Below are 25,603 nucleotides of genomic sequence, written 5' to 3' on the forward strand. Positions count from 1 at the left end.
TAAATGGAGGAATACTGCACACAAAATTAAATTCTGCTCAAGTGTTGAGCCTACAATGCATGTGTGCTAAGTCGCCTTAGTTGTGTCCAACTCTGCGACTCCATGGACCGTAGCCCACCAGGCTCCTCTGTCCATGGGATTCTCCAGGCAAGAACACTGGAGTGGGTGGCCATGCCCTCCTCCAGGGGATCTTCCCAACCCAGGGGTCAAACCCCCATCTCTCATCTACATTGACAGGCGGGTTCTCTACCACTAGTACCACCTGGGAAGCCCAGAATCTACAATAGTTACAGTTATTCTGATCTATAGGTAATAAAACCCACTAAGTCAGTGTTGTCCAAGAGATTTAAGCCACTGATGGAATTCTAAATTTTCCAACAGCACGTTTTAAAAAGTGTAAAAAAAAAAAAAAAGTAAAATTCACTTTCACAGTATTTTATATCACCTGTATATACAATATATTTCAACATTTAACCAATATAAACTTAGATATTTAGTCTTTGAAACTTGGCATTTCTTTTATACAGACAGCACACCCCAGTTCTGATCAGGCACATTTCACGTACTCAATAGCCACATACAGGTAGTAGCAACAGTGCTCTAAAACACAACTCTAGTCTTCCGGTAATAACATGGTTAATACAAAATAAGGGAGATGTGAGGTCACCATCGTCACAAAGATTCTTTCTTGGGCTGGGATTTGCAGCTTATGTTAACTGGGTAGACCATTCCTAACTTTTCTCTAGGGGCATCTTTCCAGCCTAGTGTAGTAGCTCTTTACGAACTGATGGCACATCTCAGGATACGGTGTACAGAAGGGAAGCATTTGGTGACACAGGCTAGCAGCGGGTACCAGCTGACAATGTAAATTCATTCTACTGCCAATTTGTGAAACATTTTCTTTTCAGACAGAACCCATCATGAGAAATAATTAAGTCACTCAGCATGGGAACATATTATTCAAGCATATGTTTCCCTTTTTAGTAAATCACAAGAGAAATGCATGCAAGCAAGTAACACGTGTACAAGATCCTTAATAAACTCCAACAAAACACGATTTCAAGTCATTCTTAGCACCACTTACCTTATTCCAGTAAATATTTACTCAGTTTTCCAAATAATGACTTACATATAAGAAATTTCTAAATTTGGTCATTTTTATTTTTAACTAAGTGACATCAAACATACTTTTCTCTATCCATTTTAGAAAAGTGCTTTTCACTTAAGTGAGCTTCCATTATGATGTATTTATTCAATTTCCATTAAATTTTTTGACAGAAAAGACTAATGCCCACTGGTATGGGTCATAAGATCACATTCTCTTCAAACTTACCAGGCAAGAAGCCTGAAGAAAAGACTTGGGAAACTGTGGAAACTCTATTTATAAACTGTATCCTCTCTGTAGCATTCAAAAATGTCTCCTCTTCACAAAAATGTTAAGAAGCCTCTTTTCCTTAATAAATAAATTGGAATACTCCCACGCCATTAGGAGCATATTCAGATGTCTACAGATGAGCTTTAAGAAATAAATATAAGCTGGAAGGTACTTTTAAAATTATTCTACCTAACTTTAGGTTTTATATAAAAAGAATCTGATGCACAAAAAGATTGTGCAATTTATTTGGAGTTCCACAGGTAATTAGTCACCTCACCCAATCACACATATTAGTCAATAGTTACCAAGTAGCCACTGCCTAAGACAAGACAAATTTGAAAATTGCAGGATGATGACAATAGTCCTATCTTATCATGAACTGAAGTCTTTTCAAGATTCATGTAAAATGTTATTTAAGAACATTTACGGCTTCCCTGTAGCTCAGATGGTAAAGAATCTCCTGCAATGCAGGAGACCAGGTTCAATCCCCAGATAAGGAAGATCCCCTGGAGAAAGGCATGGCCACCCACTCCAGTATTCTTTCCTGGAGAATTCCATGGACAGAGGAGCCTGGAGGGCTACAGTCCACAGTGTTGCAAAGAGTCGGACACAACTAGACACTACTACTACTATGAACATTTAAGAAAGAAAAACTTAAGCGTACCAAAACAGTGACACAGTGCAGAAAATTGACAGGTGTTACTAAAGGGCTATAGGTAAGTGAAACAGCTTACAAGAACTCTCATTTGTGACCTTAAGAAGAAATTTACTTATCAGGCAATTACTTGCAAGTATCAAGAAAAAAATCTGTCAATGTAGCCAAGTTAGTATGTTTTTAAATGACTAAGAACTGAAGGAAAATAAGATGGTCTGAAGAATGGAAATTCTAGCTCATACAAACTGGGCATTTGGGGAACTCAGAAAAGAGGTAAGAAATGTTATCTGCTACCATATCAAGAGACACATAATAACCTCTTTTCCCACAATGACGATGAGGGAGCACCTGTTACTCAGTGACAAATACATTTTATTTGAAGCTTTCTCCTACTTCATGAGGATTATGAGAAAGTACTTTGAGGCTGATGACGGCTGTCTTCTGATTTCTGATATATCAAGGGTCATTAAAAGGAAGAAGGAGTAGACTGTGCTTAGACACAGAGCAGAAAAAGAATTCTTAGGGCAAAAGAGAGCAGATTTCAATTCAATAAAAACACTTTTTAACAACCAAAGCCACCTAAAAAACAAAAAAAGGAGGGAGAGTGAGAGACTGAAATTTTAAGCAAAGGCTACATCATTATTTATGGTGATCTAGCAGACAGAATTTATGAATCAGATGAAGAGTTTAAATAGAAATGATCAGAAGAAAAAAAAAAAAAAATAGAAATCATCAGAAAGCCCTTCCAACAGAAGCTAAATAATATGCTCAAGGAGTGTTAAAAAATTGTGACACCAAATTTTTGGCTGCAGGGAAAATATCAATATATTGATGTCATGATTGATATATACATAGAAATCCTTTGTTTCAATGGTTTTGAATAATTATTTTCATTAATAACATTAGTTGACAATACTGAACACCACATACAACGAGAAATTCTCCTATATTTAATCTACCACATTTCTATAGCATACAATCACTCCTATAAATTTAAGACGACTATACAGCTTTTACCAAAGTTAGTGTACTCAATAGGAAATACTGAGAATGTTAGTGAAGTCACCTCTCCACAGCTCCTGGTGCTAATCCCAGACATTAAAGAAATACTTTCATTAAAAAATAAACATAAAACTTTTTTTCTCTAAAAACAGAAATATAGCTAAAGTAAAAATGACTGAGACAAGGAAATGGGGGGGTGCTAAAAATAAAATAATCTAATTTTAAACTGCAGAGGCAAAACTTGACTAAATTGCAGTAAGTGTGAGCTTCATTATGTCAAAAAGAGAAATTACAATATATTACATAAATATAACATGTATGTATTAATCTTATAAATGTATGTATTTTAAAATATCAAATCAATAAAATAAATATTTAAGTGTTCTTTGTATGGACAATAGAAACTATTGTCAAAAGACATAGATAAATATGTAATGAATAATACATGAATTGAGTAAAGCATTGCTGGAGGGACATAATATATTTCAAATTAAGGTTAGTATCACTTTCCACATATACAAATCATTATTTCTCAGAATCAAAAACAACATAACTTCTTCATCTTAGTTCTCAAATATAAACCAGACTACTACTATAAATAATTCAAACACTGATCTGGGAAAATAACAAGTAGAAATAACTAGAAACATTTTGAAAAAGAATACTGGGGGCAGAGGGCTAAAATGATCAGATATTAAAAGTCTACAACATGTAAAACATCTGGTATTAAGATCAATGGGGGTGGGGAGCCCCAAATCTGACCTTATAAAGGTGGCAAGATAAATCAGGAAAGAATGCAATTACTTAAAAAACACTTGTGAATATTTAGATAGCCATCTGAAGAGGAAAAAAATAGTGTAGATCCTTATTCCATGCATACAGCAAAGTGTCAGAGGGGTTTGAGGATCTAGCATAGAAACAACGCTGAAATTCACTCCCTAAAAAAACTCATAAAATATCATAAATATTCAGTAAATCTTTGGTTGAGAGAAGACTATCTAAATTTAAACATAATGGAATAAATAATAGGGGAATTTTTTTTTTTATGAAAACCTAAGATGAAAGGCAGTAAGCCAAATGTGAGAGAACCTATGCATTAGTGGACAAAGAGTTACTATACTTGTACATTTGTTGTTGTTTACTGGCTAAGTTGTGTCCATTCTTTGTGACCTCATGGACTGTAGCCCGCCAGGCCCCTCTGTTCATGGGATTTCCCAGACAAGAATATTGCAGTAGGTTGCCATTTCCTTATCCATGGAACCATATAGACCCAGGGTCTGAACTCATGTCTCCTGCTTGGCAGGGCAGAGTCTTTACCAATGAGCCACCTGGGAAGCCCATATATATACAAACAAGCAAAGAGATTAATCAAAACACCAAGATTCTAATCAATAAGTGAATACAGGATAAAACAGGTGACAAACGTAGAGAAAGAGAGTCAATGAAGACAAGGAAAAATGCAGAGTTGTATGAAAAAACTGAAAATGCAAATTAAATTGAAGTAAGACTTAAACTAGCCAATATTTTTAAAATTTAAGACTGCAAGATTTTGGCTACTGAGACAGCTGAGAAACAGTGCTGCGGCTAGGAAAGTACAGCCTTTCTCAGAAGCAATCTGGCATATCTGGCAGACAGATGTAATGTAACTAACTAATGAAATAAATGCAAAAACCAGAGGAAGAGAAAAGTGGCCACAGTGCAGGAGCCCACTCCAGCGTTCTTGCCTGGAGAATCCCAGGGACAGAGGAGCCTGGTGGGCTGCCGTCTGTGGGGTCGCACAGAGTTCCATCTTAGCAGCAGCAGCAGCATACTGAGGTTTGGGGGAGCAAGGGAGCTTAAGTCAATTCAAGGCAAGGTTTTCTGTTCCTTACAGCCCAGAGTATTCTAAGGAAGTACTTCTCAAGCCTTCTTGGATGAAAGATCAGCCCTGTGTTTTATCTTCTTTTGTTTCTAATCTTTTAATACTAATACTATTGGAAATTAAGGTAGCTCAGACGGTAAAGCATCTGCCTACAATGCGGGAGACCCGGGTTCGATCCCCGAGTCGGGAAGATCCCCTGGAGAAGGAAACGGCAACCCACTCCAGTATTCACGCCTGGAAAATCCCATGGACCGAGGAGCCTGGTGGGCTACAGTCCATGGGGTCGCAGAGAGTCAGACATGATTGAGCGACTTCACTTAACATATAATATAAGAGTTAACATATAATATGAGTTAACATATAAATTACTATGTCAATTGCTGCAAGTCTGTCTAATTACTTCCCCTCTGTGCTCACCTGTGTACATGCTTATGTGCAGTGCCTAAGACATGTTTATAGGCCCCAATTCAAGGCTTCCCTAACTGCACATTATTAAAAACAAAGTAATATAATTTATCAGTATTGTCATCCACAGATTGACTACACTCATTATGAGAGTTCTGAAAGTATATTAGGCACAAAATTTGATTGCTCTATGCCAGCCTTGAAAATAATTTTGCTCCCTTTCATTTTAAATAACTAATGTGTAATGTGCTTTGCAAATTCACTAGCTGCCAAATATGAAGCAAACCACAGCAAATTAGTCACCATCTCTTAAAATTTAAAATACATTTTGTCATCAGTTCTCACTCACCCAGTTAGCCTACATATTAAAATATAATTCCAGTTAAGATACTGACAGGCTTTTTCGTTTTTTTCGTTTCAATAGGGATGTGGGGAATTACAATGATTCCTGAGTTCATCTGGAAGAGAAATGGCTAGTAGCCTTGATATTTTGGTTAAATAAGGATAGTGGAATGGATGCACTTACCCTAGCAGATACCAATGCCCTATGAATCAAGAGAAACTAAATGTTACTCTGACAAAAATTATAACAGTAGTGTAGTCATTATAAATGACAGCAGCAGTAATAAATATTTATTGAAATCTCTTATGACCAAGACATGCGGTAAAGTCTTGTCATTATCCCTCACAACTCTAAAAGGTAGATGTTGTTATTATTTCCATCTTATGATGAAAATAAGTGACTGAGTTGGGGAAAAAAGAATGCATCAGTGAGAAAAAAAAAAAACAAAAAACTGGAGTCTAAAAACACTCAATATAATGCTAAGGGTAGCATTTTCAAGTCACTCAGGAATGGAGTACTTAATACATGGTTTGTAAGGCAAGAGATGATCAAACTATAAAACATACTTAGATTCCACCTAGCAGGAGACACACATAACATTTCCAGGTGAGTGGACACGTTATTCTAGAAAAAGAAGATATGTTTTTAAAAACAATTTTAAGATGAAGAATATCTAAAGGCACAAAACACAGAAGTCAGAATTGACTAAAGAAAATGAGGATTTCTAACATAAGAAAAATACTGTTTTAAAACAATAAAAGAAATATCCTGAATAAAAATATTTGCAAAGTATAAAGAAGCAATATCCCTAATATTCTGAGACTCAATGTGAAAAATGACAAGGTATTAAACAGAACTAAGTAAAGACTACTAAGAGGAGTCTAAATACTAAGTTCAATACTAAGAAGAGATATAAAAAGATTCTCAACCTCAGCAAAAATCAAGAAAATAAAAGCTAGTAGAGAAAAAAAGAGTAATTTTTCACTAAGATATTAACACGTTCAGGACAATCCTTGGTGGTCAGCCCAGTGGCTAAGCTTCCTTGCTCCTAAAGGAGGGGGCTTGCACTTGATCCCGAGTCAGGGAGCTAGATCCCACATGCTACAACGAAAAATCCAGTAAAGCCAAATAAACTTACAAAAAAAGGTATTAAATAACTCAAATGTTGACGTATCTAAGTTAATGAGACTGAGTTGACACTGATGCACACAGTTGCTAGAAGAGATTATTCACTTTGTGTTTTTTCTGAGAACAGAAAAAACTATAGTACCTTCACACTTAAATATCTGGTTATCCTTCAACTTAAGTCTAACACTTCCAAGAATTGATACCTTAGAAAAAGAAATATATTCAGCCTTTCACTATACAGTTTCTTCTTTCTAGAATGCTTTTTTCCCTTGTTTTGGTCTAGACAACTCTTAACACATGCTCCAATTATCAAGCTCAAAGACCAAGCTGTCTTTAATTCATCTTTGTATTCCTGAGCACCATTTCCAGAGCCTCATAGTCTTTTAAAATTTGCATAGAAGCAAGGCTGCAAAGACATGGAATAGACCAATCAAAACTGATTAAACAGCCTGAAGACATCTGTGTGAAACAGTAACAATGGCTAACATTAGCAGAGGTAACAGTCATAAGGAAGGAAGAAAATAAGTTACTAGGATACAGCTAGACAGTCTAGAAAGAGTGGGAGAAACTAGCACGGATGAAGCAAACCTGACCAGAGCAGGCCCCCGTGTAGATTCCAAAAGCATCAGAAAACGAGTTAAAAAAAAAAAAAAAAAAACACCGGTGTGAGAGCAGTTATTCCCAGTCAGTCCTGAAACAAAGTCTCTGAAAGTTGCTCAGTCGTGTCCAACTCTTTGCCACCCCATGGACTATATATATAGTCCATTGAATTCTCCAGGCCAGAATAGTGGATTGGGAAGCCCTTCCCGGATCTTCCCAACCCAGGGATCGAACCCAGGTCTACCTCATTGCAGGTGGGTTCTTTACCAGCTGAGCCACCAGGGAAGCCCAGTCAGTCCTGAAATTAAGCCCAAATCTGCCTCTAAAGGACACAAAATGAAAATATTTCTTGAGAAAAATATGAAAATAAAAAGACCTCATAAAAAGGCAGCTTGCCTTGACCCTTCATTACCTCACACAATGGAGGCTACAAAACCTTTCTCTTTAATAATCACATGTAAGATCTGAAGGCATAATACGTACACATGAATTGGAATTAATGTAAAGTACAATTTATTCAATTCTTTATCGTAGGGTAGCTCTCTTGTGTATGACTAAGAGCTCAAAAACATTTCCTGAATGAATAACGATAAATGAATAAGTTACAGCCTGAATGGATAGGAGATAAGGCAAAAATTGTCTGGATATGATCAAATGCTGTTTCAGAAAAGATAAGTTAGAATAATGCTATGAATTATTATTAAAAATGATCCTGAAGTCTTTGAAAATTTTAATTCATTACATGAAGCTTTTTAATCCTTATTTAAAAAAAAAAGCTTAGTAAGTTAATATGTCCCACAACTTATAAAGAAATTTTAGTGACTTATTATACAAAATAAGCAAATTATTACAGATTTCCCCAATGTATGTTTTCTAATGCTGCTTTCATTCACTTTTTTTTCCTATTAAGTACAAATTGAGCCTATATATAAAATCAAAAACCTGGCAGACCTAAGAAGACAAAAAGTTATGGTCTCTATACAAAAAAGTATTTATAGTATTATTAGGGAGATCACACACATATTGAACACATAAAAATAAAAAGGAACTATAAAAGGGGGTAGTAGTAGTAACAGTAGTAATAATGTACATCTACTTTGTACCAAAATATTAAAAACTAATCTAGAGATTCACTTAAAGGTTTCCAGAAACATCAAGTTTTACCATGTTATTTAAAAAAAAAGAATCAGTGAAGAATAAACCATACACAAATAAAAAAAAATTTGAAACAGATTAAGCAACCCAGGACTGCGGAGAAAAGAGGAAAATGTAATATATGGGCCAGGCTGAGGCTGTTTCCAATCAAACTGAAAACAAGTTACACACTGGGTCACAGAAGGAAGCACAGCACACTGCCATCTTTCTTATCATGTAATGTCCTGGGTTCCAGTTTCTTTACTGCTAAAACAAAGCGGTGGAACTAGCCTGTCTCCTAAGGTCCTTGTCCTTCTAGCTTTGAAATTCTGAAAGATGTTTTCTAATAGCCAGTATTTTCTGATTCCAAAGATAAGCAAACTGTATACTGTTTTCATCATCTGAGACTAGACTGCTTTTTAGTCTGGGCATGAACACAAATATTTAGATCATTTCAGCATTCCAAATCATGTAAACAAATTCTGAAGAATGCCAGTGTAGGCAGTTTACTGAACCCGGTAGTATCTACTCAAAACCATTATGGAGAGTCAGAGGTAGTCAGTATACTATGTTATATAGAAAATGGTTACTGAGTGGGCCAAACCATCTGATGGATAAGGAAAGCATTCTGGCTCTAATGGGAAGATTATGCAAATCTGTGTATTCTTACTCTACTCACATCTAAAGCTTCTGACCTTCTTCACTCACTACTATTCTTCTGGTCCTGAGACAGCTGATAAATACAGTATGGTGTTATCATGCAAGCTTTGTTTTTTTTTTTTTAACTCTTCTGGTCTGCTCCAAGGACTTTAGTAACTTACCGCCCGGGCCGAGTCACTGAAGTCAATCTTCAATCTCCCCATGGCCCTAATGATAGCGATAATTGACTGGATGGTGTTACTGTAGACCACTGCTTTGTACTGCTTACATTCCTCTTCTGAATAACCAGCTTCGTGGATAATTCTGAGACAAAAGGAAAAAAAGAATACTTACTTCCTTTGAGGGAACGGTACACTTAAACAACATAAAAAAAAAATTAATGTTTTAAATCTACTTACTTCATTTGCTTCACAATTGTACTTTTCCCAGATTCACCAGCACCTAAAAAATGTGAAATAAAGTAATTAAGGGATTTCTAATTTTATCACTTATGTATATCCAACTCCCAAACACACACATTCTCTCTCACAGTTGAATTTTTTAAAACATTATTTTAAATTGGAGTATAGTTCATTTACATTGCTGTATTACTTTCTGCTGTAGAGCAAAGTAAATCAATTATACACACACATACATGAAAAATATATTTTCCCATATACGGTCATTACAGAGTATTGAGTATAGTTTCCTGTGCTATATAGTAGGCCCTTATCAGTTATGTATTATATATAGAGTAGTGTGTATATATATATATCCCAGTCTACCCCCTTTTACACTGGTAACCATTTTTTCTAACATCTGTGACTAAATTTTATTTTATATCAAAATGATCTTTATTGGTTTCCAAAATACTGAAAATTTCTTAAAAATAAGTCCCAAATATTTATTACATCATAATACTTAAAACTCAACTGAAAAAAAATGCTTTCATCGTTGTTTTTATGTATTCCCTAAAGCACTTAAAAAAAATTCCTTCTGTTATGGCTTACACTGAAGCAATATAAATTAATTTTATTCAAGATTTTGCCCCTCACTGGAAGACATTTAACTGTTTGGCCAATTATCATAATTTTAACCTTTGCCTCTTGTGAATCAGATAGCCGGCAGTACCAAGAAACCATGAAAATTATTTTTAAATATGTTAAAATAACAATGTCTCATGCATTATATATAGTTGATCACCATTATTAAACAACCGACAGAGCCAACACACTTTGCCAGCACTGAGGATGCAAAGGTATGCAGAAGGAAATATCTCCGCCCATGTTTTTCTATATCACTACCACCTGAGGCATAAACCCAGTTTCAAAACTATCCCTAAAAAAAAAAACAAAACTCTCCCTGACCCTCTGTGCTCATGCACGATCTCCTCACCATTTGAGTCTCTAGAATTATGCCATTGCAACATGAAAATATTAATCACACAGTGGCCCTTTATAAAATCAGAGCCCTCTAGATACTGAGAACATCTGAGCATAGCACACAGAACAAGGAAGGGGTGACAGCTTCACGCTGTCTTCGGCCAGAGCTACACATCATGGAGCCGTCACTCCTGCGAGAGAGACGGGGTTCGGGATTTTCATCATCTGGGCCTCATATTCCCATTTTCCCAGGGCCACTCCTACAGTGCTTTATGCTCCAGAATCACTGAACTTACAGTTCCCAGAACGCCTACTGCTGATGACGCCACAAGTCTTCAAACATACCGTTTCCCCTGCCGAGTGTAATTTGCTCTGTTCCTGGTGCCACACCAGTGATGCTGTGTCAACCACCAGACCCACCTCCTTCATCAGCCTTTCCCGACCTGCTCCCACTGTGATCCCCGCTGCCCGTCCCTTTGCACATTTTCCGCTTGAAAGCCCAGCAGCTAACCTGTGCTAGACACACCATCAGCCAGAAATGTACCTGAATTTATTTAAGCTATCTGTGATGGATCTGGTAGATGGCAAACTTCTGGGCCTCACTCCCTTGCCCTTCTCCCTCACACACAACCAGATCATTAGAACATCTGAGAATGAGCCACAGTTAAATGGCCTATTTGGAAATCTGGGGGAAAAAAACTGCTTACATTTTACTTGTGATTTGATATTCAAGAAATTTCTCCCAGATAGCTGCATATTAAATAGAAAAGCAGGCGCTGAATAAACAATGAGGGCATTATTCGTTTACAGACAGCCTTTGAATCTTAGAGGGCATCTGCCAATACAAACAACTCCAAGATAAACAACCCATTATTTATTAATCAGCAACAGTATACTTGGCTCTATGAAAAGCACAATTGTAGGCATCATGGCTCACACATTTCTCTAATTCAGGAGAGGTCTCCCCAAGTCACACGCCCTCAACAGTTTCCAGCAGAGCTATCTCCAAGGGACCTCTGTGCTTCCAGGGCCCTGCTCCTTGACTCAGCAGCAGGCGTGGTATGGTGACACCCCCATTCTGTCAGTGAAACAACCCAGAGGCTCAGAGAAAGGCTTACATGACACACGTCCATGAGGTCTGAGAACCACACAAGGTGGAAAAATCAGAAACAGTAAAGAACAGAAAAGCTACTAGCTAAACTATGTGTATACAGATGAAAATTTTAAAATCTTAATGAGAAAAAAGCAAGTTTTCCTAATGTTAGACATTATTTTTAAATTCAGATTCACTTCCCATGTCACCGATTATTGTATGAGCAATAGAGAATCTAGTCAATGGTTTGCGGTTCAAAAAAATCCTGAAAGATGTTTAACATTTAAGAGTGAGGGGTGGCAGTGTCATTGGTTGAATGTTTAACTGATTTTTTTTTGCTAGATACAAGGTACCCTCTGTGGAATAGATATCCCAGAGGCAGAAACACTAGGGGGTGGGGGATCTATCAAAATTTAAAGATTTATGTAATTAGCTTTCAATTCTTAGTTCCACACAGACTCTTAATAGGAAAATCAGAAACGCTGCCTTGTTATGGTTCCAACATTCTAAACACTGCTATTCTTTCCATACAGCATACAGGAGACTAGTTCTCTACAAATCTCAGCACGGTCTTGTTTGAGAGACTGACAGGAAGCAATTATTTATATATTAAAGAAACAAACAAACAAAAAAACCAAAAACCTCAGAGGTCATGGAGGCAGGATAAAGGAGAAAAGGGTAAATTTTCCTAGCCGAACTCAGCGAGGCAGCTATCGCTTTTCGATTCAATCCATAGGTGAGGTTAAGAGTGAGAGAAGCCTTCTTTCAAGAAGAAACAAGGAATATGTGACACCTGTCGTCAGGAGAGATCCTAGTCACAGACCCCTGCAGTCACAAAGCTGACCCAGTCAAGGTGACTAGGTGGCCTCTAAAGCAACTCTCGACAAGCTGGTCGGTGTGAAATGAGAGACTTCAGGGTGGTGGGCAAGAATGTGTGCAACGTGGCCACAGGAACCACAAGGCCGCTGAGGGGGATCCCCCAGGCCTCTCTTTAAAGAGGAAGTGGCAGATGGAAAACTGCAAGTCTGTGAGCAAACATGCACCCAGCAGCTGCGGGCAGTGGAGCTCGGCATCTGGTAACACACCACACAGATGATGGCAGAGTCGGGGCTCACCACCAGAGACGCGGACAGGGACTCGCCTGCGGGCACGGCCACGTGCTGACAAGCAGAGGGAGGAGGAGGGGAAAGACAAAATCACATAAAGGTCGAAGTCAAGTCACCCTTGGCTAGATTCTAAGCCCATGAATAGAATTATATAAGTTACAGTTATAAAAATGATCAGCAAATAGTGCCTACTCCCGATGTTTGTTGAGGGGCTGTCTAGGGAAATTCGGAATTTTAACTGCAGTGAAGTGTAAAAGAAAAAAGACCTCCAAACTCAGAAAACACAAACTTGTCTTTTTCCCAGTATTCTTTGTCCAGGACATCCCTGGTGGCTGAGTGGTAAAGAATTGCCTGCCCATGAAAAGATGCGGGTTCTGTCCCTGGGTTGGGAAGATCCCCTGGAGAAAGAAATGGTAAGCCACTCCATATTTTGGCCTAGGAATCCCATGGACAGAGGATCCTGGCAGGCTACAGTCATGGGATCGCAAAAGAAGCAGACATGACTTAGCAACAAACCAACAGTTCTTTGTCTGATTCTCTGCTTGGGTGCACATTTATATAACTTAACAGTTTCAGGTACCCAACATCACAGGCTGTTGAGCATGAAAATACTGATTTAGCCAAAGTCACCTTACGCTGAGCTCCTGACAAACTCAGTTCAGTAGCACAGTTATGTCCAACTCTTTGCGACCCCATGGACTGCAGCATGCCAGGCCTCCCTGTCCATCACCAACTCCCGAAGTTTACTCAAACTCATGTCCACAGACTCGGTGATGCCATCCAGCCATCTCATCCGCTGTCGTCCCCTTCTCCTCCGCCTTCTATCTTTCCCAGCATCAGGGTCTTGTCAAATGAGTCAGTTCTTCCCATCAGGTGGCCAAAGGATTGGAGTTTCAGCTTCAGCAGCAGTCCTTCCAATGAATATTCAGGACCGATTTCCTTTAGGATGGACTGGCTGGATCTCCTTGCAGTCCAAGGGACTCTCAAGAGTCTTCTCCAACACCACAGTTCAAAAGCACCAATTCTTCGGCACTCAGCTTTCTTTATAGTCCAACTCTCACATCCACACATGACTACTGGAAAAACCATAGCTTTGACTAGATGGACCTTTGTTGACAAAGTAATGTCTCTATTTTTTAATATGCTACCTAGGTTGGTCTTAACTTTTCTTCCAAGGAGTAAGAGTCTTTTAATTTCATGGCTGCAGCCACCATCTGCAGTGATTTTGGAGCCCAAAAAATAAAGTCTGTCACTGTTTCCACTGTTTCCCCATCTATTTCCCATGAAGTGATGGGACCAGATGCCATGATCTTAGTTTTCTGAATGTTGAGTTTTAAGTCAACTTTTTAACTCTCCTGTTTCACTTTCATCAAGAGGCTCTTTAGTTCTTCTTCACTTTCTGCCATAAGGGTGGTGCTGTCTGCATATCTGAGGTTACTGATATTTCTCCTGGCAATCTTGATTCCAGCTTGTGCTTCATCCAGCCCAGTGTTTCTCATGATGTACTCTGCATATAAGTTAAATAAACAGGGTGACAATATACAGCCTTGACTTATTCCTTTTCCTATTTGGAACCAGTCTGTTGTTCCATGTCCAGTTCTAACTGTTGCTTCCTGACCTGCACACAGATTTCTCAAGAGGCAGGTCAGGTGGTCTGGTATTCCCATCTCTTGAAGAATTTTCCACAGTTTATTGTGATCCACACAGTCAAAGGCTTTGGCATAGTCAAGAAAGCAGAAGTAGATGTTTTTCTGGAATTCTCTTGCTTTTTTGATGATCTAGCGGATGTTGGCAATTTGATCTCTGGTTCCTCTACCTTTTCTAAATCCAGCTGGAACACCTGAAAGTTCACAGTTCACGTACTGTTGAAGCCTGGCGTGGAGAATTTTGAGCATTCCTATGGTAGCGTGTGAGATAAGTGCAATTGAGTGGGTAGTTTGAACATTCCTCGGCATTGCCTTTCTTTGGGATTGGAATGAAACAGTTTTCCAGTCCTATGGTCACTGCTGAGTTTTCCAAATTTGCTGGCATATTGAGTGCAACACTTTCACAGCATCATCTTTTAGGATTTGAAATAGCTCAACTGGAATTCCATCACCTCCACTAGCTTTCTTTGTAGTGATGCTTCCTAAGGCCCACTTGACTTTGCATTCCAGGATGTCTGCCTCTAGGTGAGTGATCACACCATCATCATTATCTGGGTAATGAAGATCTTTTTTATATAGTTCTTTTGTGTATTTTTGCCACCTCTTAATATCTTCTGCTTCTGTTAGGGCCATACCATTTCTGTCCTTTGTCGAACTCATCTTTGCATGAAATGTTCCCTTGGTATCTCTAATTTTCTTCAAGAGATCTCCAGTCTTTCCCTTTCTATTGTTTTCCTCTATTTCTTTGCACTGATCATTGAGGAAGGCTTTCTCATCTCTCTTTACTATTCTTTGGAACTCTGCATTCAAATGGGTATATCTTCCCTTTTCTCCTTTGCCTTTCACTTCTCTTCTTTTCACAGCTATTTGTAAGGCCTCCTCAGACAGCCATTTTGCCTTTTTGCTTTTTTTTTAACTTGGGGATGGTCTTAATTCCTGCCTCCTGTACAATGTCACGAACCTTCCTTCATAGTTCTTCAGGCACTCTAACAGATCTAATCCCTTGAATCTATTTCTCACTTTCACTGTGTAATTGTAAGGCATTTGATTTAGGTCATACCTGAATGGTCTAGTGGTTTTCCCTACTTTCTTCAATTTAAGTCTGAATTTGGCAATAAGGAGTTCAAGATCAGAGCGATAGTCAGCTCCCGGTCCTGTTTTTGCTGACTGTATAGAACTTCTCCATCTTTGGCTGCCAGGAATATAATTAATCTGATTTTGGTATTGACCATTTGGTGATGTCCATATGTAGTCTTATCTTGTGTTGTTGGAAGAGGGTGTTTTCTATGACCAGTGTGTTCTGTTGGTAAAACGCTATTAGTCTTTGCCCTGCTTCATTCTGTACTCCAAGGCCAAATCTGCCTGTTACTCCAGGTATTTCTTGACTTCCTACTTTTGCATTCCACTCCCCTATAATGAAAAGGACATCTTTTGGGGGTATTAGTTGTAGAAGGTCTTCATAGAACCATTCAACTTCAGCTTCTTCAGCATTGCTGGTCAGGGCATAGACCTGGATTACTGTGATATTGAATGGTTTGCCTTGGAAATGAACAGAGATCATTCTGTTGTTTTTGAGATTGCATCCAAGTACTGTATTTCAGAGTCTATGATAACAACTCTATTCCACTTAAAAAAAACCCTAATTAAACCATTTTTATACTGAATAAAACTAAATAATAATTTAAACTGTAATAAAATCAAATTTACAAGTGCATTTAAAATAACTTCTGTTTAATCATAAAGCTACTGTAAGATTAATAAGATCAAGGTCCTTATTTTTAAGATAGAAGCAAATATAGAGGATGCAAGGGCAAATATGACAAATCTAGACAGTGTATTAAAAAGCATGCATTACTTTGCCAACAAAGGGCCATACAGTTAAAGCTATGGTTTTTTCAGTAGTCATGTACGGATGTGAGAATTGAACCATAAAGAAGACTGAGTACCGAAGAATTGATACTTTCGAACTGTGGTGTTGGAGAAGACTCTTCAGAGTCCCTTGGACTTCAAGGAGATCAAACCAGTCAATCCTAAAGGAAATCAATCCAGTATTATTCACTGGAAGGACTGATGTGGAAGCTGAAGCTCCAATACTTTGGCCACCTGATGCAAAGAGCTGACTCACTGAAAAAGACCCTGATGCCTGGAAATATTGAAGGCAAGAGGAGAAAGGAGTGATAACGGATGAGATGGGTGGATGGCATCATTGACTCAATGGACATGAGTTTGAGTAAACTCTGGGAGATCATGAAGCTTGCCACACTGCAAAGAGTTGGACACAACTTAGCAACTGAACAACAGCAAAGGGCAAATATAAATTAAAGAGGTTTAAATTATCCCTGATGGAAGTAAAGGAAAATTTCTCTCCCTTCTTCTTAGGACATTTACTTAGAATAGTTTTAAATGTAAGTAAAATAAATAAATAAATAAAATAAAAGTAAGTAAAACTTTCCCCTCGCTTTGAAATGTATGTATAGTTGACCCTTGAGCAACCTGGGTTTGAATTGAATGGGTTCACTTATACATGGATTTTTTTTTTCCCCAGTAAATTCACATAGTACTACACACAGACTCTTAGGCTGGTTGAATCTGTGGCAGATCCTAGAACTAATCACCTGTAGATACCCAAGAACAACTGTATTCCCTTTGGAAAACTAAATAGGCCTTTTTTGTCAGCTTTATGATGGAGAATGTCTTTCTCAAGGACCTGAGAATCATCTCTTTGAAAGGTAAACATCAGGGAGAGAGTACCCCTAACTGCCCGTTTCTGCAGGTGGGCAGAAGTTTAACTTGGTTGAATATCCTGCTCCAAGTTACAAAACTACCTCATCACAAGATAAGCTTGTGTCTCTTCTGGACAAGGTCAATTAGCTAAATGATGATTATTTCAATTACCCAGTAAAGTTATGATGAACCATGTATTACATAAGGTGTTGTAAAGCCTGTCATTTAGGAACTAGTTGTTTATCTTGAAAACATGTATGTAATAGGTTGTATCAGCTTGGCTACGTAAGAGGGTAAGATACCTTTCTGTCTCTGTCTCTCAATGGACTGCCTGTGATGCAATCCATTCAATTAAAAAAAAAAGTTTTCTTTCTCCACTACCATTGTGAAGATGATTTCTGGGTTGAGAGAAGACTTTGTTTTTAATTATAAGTCCCCAACATAGATAATAATCTAGAAACCTTTTTTATTTAGCTGTAAGCTGGACTTACATTTATATGAATACATACATTTTATGAGATTACCTGACATTCTGGGATATAAAAATAGTGACTGTAGACACCAGAATCTATAGATTCCCCCAAATGATCCTCTTTCTCTAAATATTAATTCCCTATAAAATCATTCCCCAAGACATTCATGTCTGAAATAGGGATCACACTGTAACACTGAGCAAGAATGATTACACATGCAAGGCTACCCTAGAAAGGAGGACAAAAGAAAGGAGAATTGTGGGCAACACAGGAAACTTTTTCCTGGCAGCCTAGTCAAAGAGACCACAAAAGTAGCTAACTGAACTGAGGAATCAATGTTTCGGAGAGTCAAGTCTGCAGAATCCAAGGTGAGGGTGAGGAAGGATAAAGGACCGGTGCTACAAGCAAACTCCTGAGAGTTTACAAGTTTTCTGCAAGAATTAATTCAGTATTTTGTTTTGTTTTTGTGTAACAAGAATATTTTAAGAAATCTTGAGTCATTTGAATGCCTCTATATGGCTAAATTTCAGGATCTGTATTTGAGTTTGTGTTTATAGGTCTTAAGATACTCAAGCAAGTGCCAAACATTGTACCTTGCTTGAGAAGGTGTCTACGCATGACTCTATCTGGTCTGGCTGTCAATCACTAGACCCCCTTATCCAAAGAAAGGACCATGTGTTTCCAGCATTCTAATCACAGTTGTGTCTGAGAGCAAAACTCCCTATTCTTATAGATCTTTTATAAACAATTAAAAAATTTTAGAAATATATGTAAATATATCCATATATTATATACATAATATATACTAAAAGCTTAACAAAAAAATCAGTTTGGATGCAGTGCTTTTTTCCCCCCCTCCTCCAAGGAAGGAATGAGATCTAGGTGTTGGAGATCTTCCCTGGCCTTTTATGTGAAAGTTAAAGAAAGAAATCACAGGAAAGGATAATGTGAAATCTGGTCCATAGAAGTCATTTTCCATGATCATATCATGGAAGACACAATGAAAGGATGGGGCCAGAACAGAGGGAAGCAGCACTAAGAGAGAGCTAGGGTGAGAAAAGCCTGAAGCACCCCTGAGCCTTTATCACACTTAGGGAATCACATTACAAATGACCATAGGAAGTGGGGCACTGCTGAGAGCTAAAGGAGGCAGAAGCACAAACCAGGACTGACCTGGAAGGAGGAGGAAAGACACCACTCCAGTCAGAACTGAAGACAATTTCAACTCAGTTTCCAAACTATGAGTCAGTTATGAGTTTGCGTTCTGTCACAAGGACCTGAAAAGAGTTTTGGGCTAACCCTGTGCCAAACAGCATTACTTTAATTATCTTTAGCTAATGAGGGGAAAACAAAGGAGGTTAATGATGCATTTGCAGCAAGTAAAGGTCAAATGATAATTACTGGATCCTTTAAAAAAGAAAAGTTACAGAAGTTTAGACAGAGAAAAGATGTGGGAAAATTAGTCATCACATAGCCCACTGTAGAAGAGGTATGCCTTAATCCAAGAGCCACATTGTAAGTGCAATTTACTGTGACTAATGTATCACTATTTGTCTAACTAAATTCATATTTACCTTTTAAATGTGCATATACATTTTATAAAAACTGTTTGATTTTATAGTTCATAGAAGACCTGTAAAGCATGAGAACTTTGTTCCCAATGACAGTTACACACATTTGTGAAAATGATTTGGTACCACACAGGAGGGGAAGGTTTCCTTTATCAGGGAGTCATACATGGCATTTTCTAAAACTCAAGTCTAATTGCTCTCAGGTTTTTGCTTAGCTGTTTACTAGTAAGGACCATTGAGTAATGTAATACACAAACTCGCAACTCTTCCCATGTTGCCGTACAACTTTCCATGGGTCTCTCTCACATTTCTGAACGTACATGAGCAGAGGCAGCAACTGCCTTTGTCCTCAACCATCTTTTCAAGGATGTTTATGTAGAGAACAGTCTGAAGTCAGAGATAAGGCTCTCCTCTGGAACCAAGGGCAGGTCTCTTTGCTGTCCAGTATAATAAAGATAACATATCCTCTGGGACAAATTCCCAGGCACTGCACATCATGAAAAAAACATTGAGGAGCCCTAATTTCGGGGCTCCTCTATTGCAACATAACTCACAGACTGTGTAGCCATGGCTCTCTTCTTGTTGCCTTAGGGAATCAGGGCTTGGTAAATTGCCATAATGGCAACTTCAATTGCTGTAATACAGTCATTTTTGTCTCTGAACCAAGGCTCTTATGTCTTCTGCCAGTAACCATGAAACTGAGGTGGGAATTTTCTGATGGTCCAGTGCTTAGGGCTGCCAAGAGCCTGTGTTCCATCCTTGGTAGTGGAACTAAGATCCTACAAGCATCAGGGCTTGGCCAAAACATTCTCACATAATAATGTAGTTAGAAAACAAAAGAGCATTTTAATAGCATTTGCAGATAACTATGGATAGTTTTCATTGATTCTATAGCAAAATTTGAAAAGAGTAGCTTTAAGTTTGATTACAATACATATTGTAATCAATCTTGTACTTGGAATGGATCTTTTATCTATGTCTGATGTGGATATTAGTTCACTAACTTACAGAGAACTGAATGTCTACATATTTTCAATATTTTTAAAAAAGCATTTATGTTTACATTGCCTTTACTGTAATATTACACAGAATTTCACCAGAAAAAGCTTTAGGTGAAATGGTATCAAGCTCCCAGTGGTAGGGACAAGGTTATAAAATTTCTATTTATTTATTTATTTATTTTTGTTTGAAAGCTCACATTTTATTATTGCCAACAAATACTGTTTGCTGTTTTCCTAGAAGTGACATCTGACTAACTGCCAAATCCCAAGTCAGATTAACCATAATTTTTCTGACTTTCAAACGAAAATGGAATGGTATTCCAGGAAAACAGTATCTAGTTCAATTCACAACTCAAGCAATCACACAACTGCTCTTTCTCAAGACAACAAGTGCAACAGCAGTCTGGAAGTACTTCCCATTTGGTCACACAGAATATTAAAGAGGTATTTACTCAATGGTCAAGATTTAATAAAAATAATGTTTATGACTTCAACATTTTTTAATTACAAGTGCATAGTAGTGAAGAATACAATGACCATTGGTACAACCCAGTGCTACTGACGTGATTCAGCAGTTTGACTGATTATTACTTTGGTACCATCAGAGCAAATGACACAATAGAAAAGGCAAATAATATCTTAGCATTATGAAAATGGTCTCAGGGGCCTCCAGAGTCCACTGATCCCTCCTAAAACCACAGATTTAACGTCTTTCTCACCCGTTGGACGGTGAGCTATGAGGGAAGGGAGGACTTGGTTTTTGTCACCATGACATCCCTAATAGCAGGAACACATTTATTCACTGGCTGGATGACAGAAAGGGAGGGAGTAGAGAGAAGGGAAGAAGAATACATAACATGAAGAAAGCATAAGAAAATATAACTGAATATTTATATGAACCATGGAAAGGGAGAACAGAATTCTGTTGGAAGACCAAATAAAGAAATGAGTGGAAGCCTGTGACTGACCATTAAAAACAGGTTCATAAAGGGAAAAAAAGCAGGTTCTCTTCTTCTTTTATTACAATAAGAGTAGTGGCTGAGAGCATGGCAGCTAGAGACTGTCTTGCTCATCCTTACTTGCTGCTGGGTGTAGCCATATCCCCACATTTCTCATCAAATCACCATGTGTCTAAAAGGAAAATGCAGGCTTGGACTCTATCATTCCTGTTCCTACGTATAAGCCAGAAAATAGGTGTTCCTGTGGTCTTGTTCCAACCGGGTGAATTAAGACAATGTCCAAGGACAGTAGGGCAATAAGAAGGCAGGAATGTGGGTCCCTGAATTGTCATGCTAGGCAGAGCACCCCAGCACTACTTAACCTTAGATCCCATTATATGAGAGAACTAAAGAGCTATCTTCTTTAGGCCATGGTCAGGTTAGGTTTCTCTGATTCTGAGACAGACTTTTATGCTAATTTTTAAAAGCTGTCTAGGTATAAATATACAAGCAAATATATATATACAAACACATATATCATATATATATGTTAATATATAGCTATATAAACAAACCAAAAAGTCCCAAAACCTATAAATGTTTAAAAAAATTACCATAAATTAAGAGGCAAACTATAAAACAGGGAAAACTATCAGTAATTAATGAATATCAAAATGTAGATTTCTTTTTTTCCTCCCAGATACAAAGCAAAATGATTCAGCCACACAAACACACACACAAAATTTTTTTAATTGAACTTTTTTTTTGACCACATCATGTGGCATACTGGATCTTAGTTCCCTGATTAAGGATTGGACCCACATCCCCTGCATTGAGAGCTTGGAGTCTTAATCAATGGACCACAAGGGAAGTCCCAAGACATTCTTTTTCATATTCTTTTCCATTATAGGTTATTACAGATATTGAATATAGTTCCCTATGCTATACAATAAGTAGGTCCTTGTTATTTATCTGTTATCTACATAGTAGTTTGTATATGTTAACCCCAAACTACCAATTTAGCCCCTTCTCTCCCTCTCCCCACACTATCCCCCCTTTGGTTATTTTCTGGTAACCATAAGTTTGTTTTCTATGTCTGAGTCTATTACTACTTTGCTAATAAGTTCATATATACTCTTTTAGATTTCACATATAAGTGATATCATATGATATCTGTATTCCTCTGACTTACTTCACTTAACATGATAATCTCTGGGTCCATCCATGTTGCTGTAAATGGCATCATTTCATTCTTTTTTATGACTGAGTAATAACACTGTTATCTTTTATTCATCTATCAATGGACATTTATGTTGCTTTCATTTTTTGGCTGTTACACATAGTGTTACTATGAACACTGGGGTGCACGTATCCTTTTGAATTGTTTTCCATAGCAGTTATACCAATTTACATTCCTACCAACAGTGTAGGAGGGTTCCTTTTTCTCCACACCTTCTCAAGCCTTTACTGTTTGTAGACTGATGCCTATTATGACTAGTGTGTAGCTTGTCCAACACAACTTACTGAGAAGACTCTCTTTCCTCCACTGTATTGATAAATTCTTTCCTAATTTATCATAGATTAATTGATCATAAATGCATGGGTTTATTTCTGGGCTTTCTATCCTATTCCACTGATCTATATACTGTTTTTGTGCCAGTACCACACTGCTTTAATTACTGTAACTTTGCAGTACAATCTGATACAAAAAAACAGGACCTGTATACCTGCTGCCTACAAGCAACCCACTTCAGATCTAGAGACACACGCAAACTGAAATCGGGGGTGGAAAAACGTATTCCACACACAGGAAAATCAAAAGAAAGTCAGAGTAGAAATACTTAGTATCAGACAATACAGACTTTAAAAAAAAGACTGTCAAAAGAGACAAAGAAAGTTACGGTACACATACATGATGGAATATTATTCAGCTATTAAAAAGAATGCATCTGAATCGGTTCTAACGAGGTGGATGAAACTGGAGCCTATTAAACAGAGTGAAGTAAGTCAGAAAGAAAAAAACACCAATACAGTATATTAACGCATATATATGGAATTTAGAAAGATGGTAATGATGAGCCTATATGCGAGACAGCAAAAGAGACACACAGATATAATGAACAGACTTTTGGACCTGTGGGACAAGGCGAGGGTGGGATGATTTTAGAGAATAGCATTGAAACATGTATATTACCATATGTGTAAAAGATCACCAATCCAAGTTTGATGCAGGAAAGAGGGCACTCCAGGTCGGTGTGCTGGAAGAACCAGAGGGATGGGATGGGGAGGGAGGTGGCAGGGGGTTTGGGATGGGGGACACATGTACACCTGCGGCTGATTCATGTCAGTGTATGGCAAAACCACCACAATATTGTAAAGTAATTAGCCTCCAATTAAAATAAATTAATTTTTTTAAAAAAGAGACAAAGAAGGACACTATTTAATAATCAAAGGATCAACCAAAGAGAAAATATAACAATTGTGTGTTTGTGTGTGTATTTCCAATCCAACAAAGGAGAAACCTCAATATATAAGGTAAATGTTAATAGACATAAAATGAGAAATTAACAGTAATACCATAGTAGTAGGGGACTTCAACACTCTCCACTTACATTAATGGACAGATCACCAGATAGAAAATCAATAAGGAAAAACACATACCTTAAATGACAAATTACATCAGATGGACTTAATTGATACTTATAGAGCATCTCATCTAAAAGCAGCAGAATCCACATTCCTTTCACGTGCACATGGAACATCCCACAGGACAGACCACATGCCTGGCCACAAACCAAACCTTGGTAAATACTGGGTCGATGAAAAAGTTCATCTGGGAAACATTTTACAGAAAAACTTGAACAAACTTTTTGGCCAACCCAATATAAGAATACTGGAATCATATGAAGTATCTTTTCTGAGCATAATACTATGAGGCTAAAAACCAACTACAAGGGAAAAAAAAAACCACTGCAAAAGTACAAACACATGGAGATTAAACAATATGTTACTAAACAAGCAATGAGCCACTGAAACACTCAAAGAGAAAATAAAAAATACCTACAGACAAATGAAAATGAAATCACAATAATTCAAAACCTATAGGATGGAGGAAAAGCAGTTCTAAGAAGAAATTTACACCATACAAGCTTACCCTCAGGGAACAAGAAAAATCTCAAATAAGCAACCCAACCTTACACCTAAAGCTATCAAGGAAAGAACTATAAAAAAAAAAATCTGAAGTTAATAAGAGAGAAATCATAATGATCAGAGCAAAAATAAATGAAATAGAGACTACAAAAACAGTAGAAAGGTCAATGAAGCTAACAGTTGGTTATTTGAAAAAATTAACAAAATCAATAAACCTTTAGCTGGAATCATCAAGAAAAAAGAGAGAGGGCCCAAATGAAATAAGAAATGAAAAAGGAAAACTTACAAATGACACACAGAAGTAAGAGACTACTTCCCTGTAGCTCATACAGTAAAGAATCTGCCTGCAATGCAGGAGACCTGGGTTCAATCCCTGGGCCGGAACATCTTCTGGAGAAGGGAATGGAAACCCATCTCAGTATTCTTGCCTGGAGAATCCCATGGACAGAGGAGCCTGGTGGGCTACAATCTCTGGGGTCACAAAGAGTTGGACATGACTGAGTGACTAATACCACCATGTGGGCAACTATATGCTAATAAAATGGACAACCCAGAAGGAATGGACAAATTCTTAGAAAGGTTCAATTTCTCTGAAATTGAAAACCAAACCAGGAAGAAACAGAAAATATGAACAGGACAATTACCATAACTGAAATCGAATCAGTAATTTTAAAACTCCCAATAAACAAAAATCCAGGACCAGATGGCTTAACAGGTGAATTCTACCAAATATTTAGTGAAGAGTTAACAGTTATCCTTCTGAGACTATTCCAAAAACTGCAGATGAAGGAGCATTTCTGAACTCATTCTATGAGGCCACTATCACCATGATAGCAAAGACATCAGAGAAAAAGAAACTGTATATTTTTAAAATTCATAATAGATTAACATTAAATGACAAGAAAAATACCAATATTCTAAACAGCAAAGGACACAAACACAACTTACAGAGAGAAAACAAACAAATATAGTGGTTTTAAACTCCAGATATACATATATTCATACCAAACAAAGAAGGAAAAGGCAACCCACTTTGGTATTCTTGCCTGGAAAATTTCACTGATAGAGGAGCCTGGTGGGCTACAGTCCACGGGGTCACAAAGAGTCAGACACAACTGAGCATGCTCACCAAAAAAAAAAGTACCTTGAAAGAAATATACTGAAAAGTGTTTGTATCTGAATAATGCAATTTTATGCCTCAAACATCTGTATAATTCCAATTTTTTTACACTGTAAGACAATCAAAATGATGCAATTTATTTAGAAAAATGTGGTCATATCTCTATGATTAAAGCTGAATAACATCATCGTCTTTAGTCTCCTCTGCTTCAACTCACGTTCCAATCTCATCACTCATGCACATAAATCTCACATTTT

The 25,603-nt window shown here is 37.6% G+C and overlaps 1 protein-coding gene across 1 annotated transcript in view; it reads right to left on the minus strand.

Moving 5' to 3' along the window:
• Window positions 1-25,603, minus strand: part of GNAI1 (G protein subunit alpha i1) — a 106,747-nt gene that overhangs the window by 36,591 nt on the left and 44,553 nt on the right. Inside the window, exons 3-4 of the mRNA XM_043872425.1 lie at window positions 9,562-9,604; window positions 9,325-9,466 (exon numbers count right to left, since the gene is read on the minus strand). Coding sequence (XP_043728360.1) covers window positions 9,325-9,466; window positions 9,562-9,604 — 185 coding nt within the window. The remainder of the gene's footprint in view (window positions 1-9,324; window positions 9,467-9,561; window positions 9,605-25,603) is intronic.

This window comes from Cervus elaphus, chromosome 18, assembly GCF_910594005.1.
Source record: "Cervus elaphus chromosome 18, mCerEla1.1, whole genome shotgun sequence".
NCBI classification, from domain to species: domain Eukaryota; kingdom Metazoa; phylum Chordata; class Mammalia; order Artiodactyla; family Cervidae; genus Cervus; species Cervus elaphus.